Source organism: Protobothrops mucrosquamatus, unplaced genomic scaffold (assembly GCF_001527695.2).
Source record: "Protobothrops mucrosquamatus isolate PMUCROS unplaced genomic scaffold, P.Mucros_1.0 scaffold486, whole genome shotgun sequence".
Taxonomy (NCBI): Eukaryota; Metazoa; Chordata; class Lepidosauria; order Squamata; family Viperidae; genus Protobothrops; species Protobothrops mucrosquamatus.
In genome coordinates, this window is record NW_015386805.1 from 35,259 (window position 1) to 43,821 (window position 8,563).

Genomic DNA, 8,563 nt, shown 5'->3' on the forward strand with positions numbered 1-8,563 from the left:
AAAACAAAGCTACATTTGCTTAGAAGTGAACACATTCACATAGCTGAGTCCTGATAATTAAAAAAAAAACAATGTCCAGCTTTTATCTAAAAACTACAATAGGACAATGCATTCATTAGCATCCATGTATGCAAAATGTCACTAAACGTTTTCCAGAATGGGTACAGAAAATTGCAGAACAAATAGATTTCATTTTTTGTTAAATGAAATGAAATGAGCTACTACTCCCATTTGGTTCCACCAGTCTTTGGTGCCAATGAAGTCTGAATTTAACATAGACTGCTCTAATTTAATTTGTACAACTCTTCATGCTTCTCTTTCTCAAAATGTTTACATACTACAAACTTTCAATATCTATATTTTTATTTTTTCATATTCTATCAATTTTATTTAACATTCAGATTAAAGATTTAAAGATGAAATCTGGATGCTTAAAAGTTTGAATGTACTGTAGTTCTGGCATTTGGTTGGTCCTAATATATGTAGTTTTTGGATCTATTAGCCAACAGAGCTTTTTAATGTCTGTCTCATTCATTTGTCCCATTTTCAAGTCAAATACCAAATAAGCTTAGTTCTAAGATTCTGGCTTCAGTATACCCACCCTCCAGTAAGATTTATATCCCACAAAGTCTTCATTCAGTGATTGCACTTGTGGTGGTGTAAAGCCTCATTTCACCTTATTAAGTTTTCAACTCAGCATTAAATTGCTGCTACTTGATTGCATTGGTGGTCAAGTGGTCATATAACTTACAAGTCCCATAAGCTGCCAAATTCCCTAGATAACTAAATGAATATGGGTAATGTCATGTTGCTGTCCACAACAGATATCCTAGGGGTTGTAACATGATAATTATCCATCCTTTTGAAACTTTACAATTTTATCCCAGGATACTGAATTAATTTTTTGGTTTCAGGTGCCCATCACTCCCTTACCTGTTCATGATGTTCAATGCCCATGCTGATGGTGTTTACGAGGATTGCAATCATGATTCCACGATTGAAGTATTTGCTTTCCACAATTCCCCTCAGTTTGACTCTAACTTCTTGCCACATATCATTGCAAAGCATGAGCTGTCCCTTCTCTTCTCCATCATCCTCTTCTTTTTCCAAATCTGTGTTAGACTCTATGACTCCTTTCCTTCCATCTCCCTCTTGGTCACAGGCTTTTTCTCCATCTTCCTTATCTGAATTAACACTATCAAGCACAGAAAGTCTTTGGGTTGCTTCCTGTTGGGCCTTGTAACATTTGTGGCAGTTGCTGGGTTCAGAGACCAATGTCTTGGTAGTAGGCTGACCAAGTCCTTGAGGCATGTAATCAATAGAAGAATGTTTCCGGCAACGTGCTGGTTAATAATACATGAAGAGATTAAATGTAAGGCTTAATAATGTCCTTTTCATAATACAGTTCTGCATCTCAATATTTAATTATGCAAAGCAAATGGGTTGTTGGCCATTTTAATGGAGAAGAAAATGAAGCACTGGAATTGCTAGAGTTAAACATCTCATCAGAGACTTTAAATGGAGATTGCTTGTCTCTAAGAGATACGCTCTACTTCAGCCACAACAGATTGCACTCAATTGTCTTCAGCTATGTAGCACGGATGGAATAATTCTCTAGACTGCAAGAATCATTAAAAAGGGTCATGACCTATATGCAATATATTGGAGGTTTTAAAAAAATTAAAAGCTTGTTTCTTTAAAAACTAGGGAGTTTTATTGATCTCATAACAAAAATATTTCAAATATTATATACTGTGCATATAAAATATGGTAAGTCTGACTTTGCTACTACATAATATGTCAAATCATCCAAAAAAGCTTATCTTGGCAAATGGAGCAGAACTAGAAAGGCATATCTGACTTGACAAGCATATGGTTGTTTTTTTTTAAATGTAACACTGGCAAAGTCACTTATGCTGATTTGCTACAACTAAAATAGTTTTGTAGGGTCTGAAAAAAAGGTCATAGCTCAATGATAACCACATGCATTGCATGAAAAAGACCACTAGATTACATGAGACTTTAGTGATTATTAAGGTGATCTTGCGAGAATTCAGTGGCAGCGCATCACTCTTCCATTGATGGCACTAAATCAGATGATGTTAGAATTGAGAAAAGATTGCAAAATACTTGGACCTGATTACCCAAAAATAACAACTGTAATAATACGTGATTTTGTCACACAAAATCACATAAGATCCTGGTGGCGAGTTCCCAGAGTCTTGTCAAATTTCTACAATTAATTTTTTTTGGGTATCCCATGCCATTGAACAAGATCATGCTTGAAAAGGTGACTGATCTCTACTATAGGTGCCTCTTGTCTTTTTCATAAAAGCTAGTAATTTGCACAGCTGAATTTATGTTTCCCCACTTCATATTCTGTATCATTCTCTGCTGCTAAATGAAGAATTGTACATACTGTATCCAATAACATACCAAGTAAACATGTATATTCTTAAATATATTTGCCTATGTTTTATTCATCCTATATTACAGGGGTCCCCAACCCCCAGGGCCGCACAAGCAGCAGTTAGACTACAGTACTGCAGGCTACTTCTGCTGACTGGCTGCCAGCAATTTGGCAGCTCAAGTCTCCTCAGCTCAAGGTTGACTCAGCCTTCCATCCTTCCGAGGTCAGTAAAATGAGGACCCAGATTGTTGGGGGCAATATGCTGACTCTGTAAACTGCTTAGAGAGGGCTGTAAAGCACTGTGAAGCGGTATATAAGTCTAAGTGCTGTTGCTATTTGCACATGCAAGGAAACTACGTTGTGCATACGAAACCCTCCCCCCCCCACCGCTGCTACTGCCAGTCCATAGAGCCAGAAAGATTGGGGACTGCTGCTATATACTGTAGTTCCCTCCATTAACCTAAGTATAATAATTGTTTTAAGTAGGGGTAGAACATAATTTTTAGTTACGTAATGCTGTTTTAATTTTTTTGGCTATTATACAAATCAAGATTCAGCTATCCTTCCTTGAATTATGGGATGCAGTTCCCTGCTCAAAATGCTCACACTTTCCATATGTTTCCAATTAATAGAAATTGGATATACAGGCAATCCCCGAGTTACGAGTATTCACTTAATGCTCGTTCAAAGTTACGTGATGAGTGCCCCCTAGTGCTTACGAGCAAGTCCTGCAGTTACGAATTTTGCAGCACCACGGCAGTTGTTCACCCTTATAAGTGACCGCAGTGGCTCTGCAACATTCACCCTGGTTATTCCCTCCCTCCCCACCTCCCTCTGGGTCTCCCTAGGCACCAGGCCTTCAATACTCACCCTGCGAAGATCGAGATCCTTTGCTTTCTTGGCTGCTCCAGGCCTTCGGTTCATTCGCAGAGAATGGAGGCCTAAAGTAACTCAAGATCACGTGAGATCAGTGGGGCGAGATCTCATGCTACTGATCTCACATGATCACTTTAGGCCTCTGTCCTCTACAACAGAGAACAGAACCGAAGCCGGGGGATGCTTCTGTGTGTCTCTGGAGGCTGGATCAGGGATCCAGAGGCCTGTTCCAGGGCATTGTGGCCCGGATCTAAGGCTGGGGGAGGCTTTTGCGACATCCCCCCGTGGTCCGATCTGGGCTCTGGAGGCCTTTTCCAGGCTGTTGCAGCCTGGATCTGCAGGGGGAGGCTTTCATGCCCCCCCTCATTGCCTAATCCGGGATCTGGAGACATTTTACAGGCTGCTGCAGCCCAGATCTGAGACCAGGGGAGGCTTTCGTGCCCCCCACAGCCCAATCTGGGCTCCAGAGGCCTTTTCCAGACCTGATCGGGCCACGGAGGGTCGCAGAAGCCTTCCCCAGCCTCAAATCCAGGCCAGAGTGAACTGGAAAAGGCCTCCAGAGCCCAGATCGGGCAATGGGAGGGCATGAAAGCCTTCCCCAGCCTTAGATCCAGGCTACAGCACCCTGGAAAAGGCCTCCGGAGCCCAGATCGGGCCACAGGGGGGTCGCAAAAGCATCTCCCAGCCTTCATTCCGGGCCACAGCACACTGGAAATGGCCTCTGGAACCCGGATTGGGCCATGGAGGGGTTGCAAAATCCTCTCCTGGCTTTAGATCCAGGCCGCAGTGCCCTGGAAAAGGACTCAAGAGTCCAGATCGAGCCCCGGGGGTGTGAAAGCCTCCCCTGGCCTTAGATCTGGACTGCAGCACCATGAAAAAGGCCTCCCACGCCCGGATCAGGCTGCGGGGGGGGGGCTGAAAAATCCTCCCCTGGCCTTAGATCCAGGCTGCAGTGCCCTGAAAAAGACCTCCAGAGCCCAGATCGGGCCGCGGGGGGTGAAAAAACCTCCCCCAGCTTTAGAGCCAGGTGACAGCACCCTGGAAAAGGCCTCGGGAGCCCGGATTGGGCTGTGGGGGGGGGCACAAAAGCCTCCCCCGGCCTTAGATCCAGGCCGGAGTGGAAAAGCCCTCCAGCGCCTGGATCGGGCCATGCGGGAAGCACAGAAGCGTTCCCCGGCCTCAAATCCAGGCGGCAGCAGGAACCGCGGCAGAGACGAGACAGATCCGGTGAGTCCGTTGTGGTAGGAAGGGAGGGGGAAGCCCTTGGGGGCCTGTTCCAGCACTAGGCCCTCCATGGCCTTCCCCACCCTGAGATACCTCATGGTTGCTTAACGAGCCACGTGCGTTTTAATGAGAAAGGGAGTGATCTCATACCTTGAACAAGATTCACTCTACAAGCAGTAATGGGCAGGTTCTATTACACTCGTAAGTTGAGGATTACCTGTAGAAATGCATTTTTATAAAGAGGCTTGTACAATTTAAATGGAAAATTTATAATATTTTTTTTAAAAATCTGCAGAAAATGGAAAAGAACTGTCTTATGACTTTGTATAGGTGATCTTTGACTTATGACCTTAATTGAGTCAGGAATTGCAGCCCTGCCAGTCTTTAAGTGAGTCATCACGTGACCAACTCAATTTTATGACTTTTTGTTGCAGTAGTTGTTAGGCAAATCACCATGGTCATTAAGTGAATCCGAAATCATTAAATGAACCCATTGTCCAGAATGGGTGTTTTTTGCTAGAATCTGGAAATAAATGCTGGGTTCCAGGAAAAAAAGTCATAAATTGTGATCAGATGATCATGGAATGCTGCAAATGGCTGTAAATATGGCTTGGTTGCCAAGTGCCCAAAATGCATCATGTGACTGTGGGACGAGCAGCCATCAGCACTTCAAACTGGGTCATAAGTATTTGGGGGGGGAGTCATCATATCTTTGAACAATCACTAAATGACCGGTCATAAGTCAAGGACTATCTGTAGTCTGATTTACAGTGAAGTTCTTAACAGTCATTTACAGTCCCAACCCCAACCCCTTAATTTGGCAGGCTTAGTTTATAAATCTTACAGTATTGCTTCCGATCTTTTCCATTAACTCTCTGTTTGGCATTGCCTGGTTCTGTTTGACTGAGACGACGATCCTGCAGGCTGTTGTAGAAGCCAAGGGTACGACGCTTAGCTTTACGAACAATGTGGCAAACATACTGGAAGATCTCTTCGTAACAATCTCCCGGTTCCATATAGCTGGCCACAGTGCTGGAGGACAGGTATCTTGCTCGCTGCTCTTGCATCAGTTGGTGTTCTCGTTGCTTGGTCTCTGAAAATTGGGTGGCAATGACTACTAGGCACAGATTGATCATAAAAAAGGAGCCCACCTAAGCAACAAGAGAAAAGGCATGAATAAAGTATTATTAGGGGGTCGGGATAAGGGTGGTGGTGATTAAAGGTTAAAAAAAGACATAAAACATTGATATACAGTATGTGTTTATGTATGGGGGGCAATTGCAAAGTCCTTTCCTCACAACCTATAATTCATTCTGACTCCACTGTCAAATTTTAGCTGTAAGATTGCTGAACATCAGTGCCACATTTTCCTGCCATTTTAGGATGAAATTCTAGAAATGCATACATACATACATACATACATACATACATACATACATACATACATACATACATACTTTATACATATTATATTATATCTATTTATCTATTAATATATGATAAAAAACATATAAAGAAATTATTTTAGAGATAGTGGACCCTTGGATGAATGTGCATAAGATTAATCTTTTCTCGACCTGGCACCTTTCAGATGTCTTGGGTTGCAACTCTCATTGCCACCTATACTGGCTTCATATAATGAGAACTGTACTTTAACTAATGGAAATTACCAGATTAGGTAAAGATAATTTAGGTTATAAACCTGCTTTTATTCTCTAGTAAAAAAAAAAAAAACCCACTTCTGTGCTTCTCGTTTGTTTGTAAAAACAATATAATATAACAATATTTATTCTTATTTTTAAAACTTAGGAAGGATATTCTTAATGGTAGTTCTGGTGTTACTCTAATATATACATTTTACTCTTAAATGTCATGAAAAGTTTATATATAACAAAAATGTTATATAAATCCTCATGTCATTCCAATTAACAGTAAACGATAATTGTTTTATTTTTTCAGCATCCATTACTTATCCCATAGCCTTAATCCCATAAACAAAATAATATTTGCTATTATCCCATGCAACATGACATAAATGTCAGAATAAAAATAACAAATAAGCATCTTACTAAATATCTTTCGAAGTTCAATCTGCTTAAAGAACAACTGTACAAACCTCAGGCTAGGAAGAGGTAACAGAAAATAAAGGGCGAATTTAATACTGAAATCTCCTCAGGTCATAAAAGGAGGGAAAGAGTTACTGTTTTTCCATCTAGACGCTTTCAAACATAATTATCCAGAGAATAATAGACCATGATGCCCTTCTACTCTTGCTGCGCTGCTCATCTAGACAAAGGTGCCAGAAGGCTCTATCAGATAGTCATTTCATTCACTTTTAACATTTCAAAGGGGCCGGGTCTCTGCTAGCCCTTGAATTAGCCTTTGAAAAACTAAGCCTTTCCTGGCCAGCTTCAGTATTAAAATAATTCACTGTTTCAAAATAAAATGGTGTTTTTAAAAAGATTTTGACGGCTATTTTAAAATATTCAGGCTGAATACCAGGAAGAAATTCCTATTGGCAAGAACTGTTTCAAATAGAACACTTTGCTTCAAAAGTGGGGGATTCCTACTTGCTGGAAGCTTTTGAGTGAGGGCAAGCTAGATGGCCAACTGCGGAGGCTGGATGTATTGTAATTTAAAGTCCCATCTCATACATTTTGCAAGATTTATGAAATCTGTTACAAAACTGTTCACTTATATTTCACCTGATTCACTGATTTGCAGTCTGTATTGGCAGTCTGGTATACATGTGAAGAATAACGGAGTGGACAAAGTTCTTTAGAATGGTTAAATATGTGTGATATTTGGATCCAAAGGAATAAAGGTGCTTCAGATATAATGTGAGTGCACTCACAACACCTATCAGCAACATGTTAAAAAGTTGTTTTATTCAGCACTTGTTGACAAATACAGCAAATGCACTGTTGCTGGGATCAAAGGACCTTTCCTGTTTTGAATCTGAATATTTGCATATGCTGTTTGAATTATATTGATCCCTATAACATTTGAGAATTTTGCCAAACAAGTGCTTTTCTTTTTCTATATCCTTTGAGCAAGGATTCTGAAAGCTCATTCCAATTCCAAATGTGTACTTTAACTTCCTTTTTTTTTGTCACTGTCTTCCTATTTATAGAAAGAAATAGTAAGTATGTCAGGTTATGATTCCTACAGAGCAATTTTTTTGCAAGCCAGCGCTTTCCCAAATACTGCATTTTGGAGGGGTTTTTTTTAATAATTCCCTCTCTTTGTTTGCAAACCAATAAATAAAATTACAGGGGGTAGGGGACTCACACAAAAGCTGTGTCTTAGCTTAAGAGAAATGGTGGGAATTTTAACTTCAAGTTATAGAAAGACAAAAATGAAAAAATTGAGAACTAAGTTTAGTCACAAGTCCTCAGCTTACAACTATAATTGAGCCAAACAAGTGAAACATTTGTGAAGTGAATTTTGCCCCATTTTACAACCTTTCTTGTCATAGCTGTGGCAACTGAATCACTGCAATTGTGGTGTTATTTTATGCTTCCCCATTGATTTTGCTTGTAAAAAGGTCACAAAAGGTGATTGCATGATCTAGGGACACTGCAACTGTCATAAATATAGTCAATTGCCAAGTGTCCAAATTTTGATCACATGACCATGGGGGTGCTGCAAGGGTGAAACGGTCATCACTTTTTCCAGTGCTGTTGTAACTTTGAACGGTCATTAAATGAACTGTTGTAAGTCGAGGACTGCCTGTGTTATACTCTAAGGGCCTTGCTTTAACCATTGTTGTGTGCTCTGACCACTATTGTAGGTTGACTGCATAGGAATAATTATGCAGTGGGGAGACACCCTCCAAGATGGCTGCTGAATTGTAGGGATTTTTCCTTTTCCCGGTGACAATTTTCGGATTTTTTGGATGGCTATGGAACCATCTGTGAAGGGGTACTGTGGAAAATATTCAGAGGCATGTTGTTTTGGAATTATGAGTGCAATTCGGAAATAAATCTCCATTTGGTAATAATAATAATAATAATAATAATAATAATAATAATAATAATAATAATAATAATA

The 8,563-nt window shown here is 40.4% G+C and overlaps 1 protein-coding gene across 1 annotated transcript in view; it reads right to left on the reverse strand.

Annotated features, from left to right (window-relative positions):
* CACNA1I (calcium voltage-gated channel subunit alpha1 I) overlaps positions 1-8,563 on the reverse strand; it is a gene marked incomplete at its 3' end in the record, with an annotated part of 271,333 nt that overhangs the window by 33,626 nt on the left and 229,144 nt on the right. The window contains exons 8-9 of the mRNA XM_029284278.1: positions 5,355-5,661; positions 934-1,343 (exon numbers count right to left, since the gene is read on the reverse strand). Coding sequence (XP_029140111.1) covers positions 934-1,343; positions 5,355-5,661 — 717 coding nt within the window. The remainder of the gene's footprint in view (positions 1-933; positions 1,344-5,354; positions 5,662-8,563) is intronic.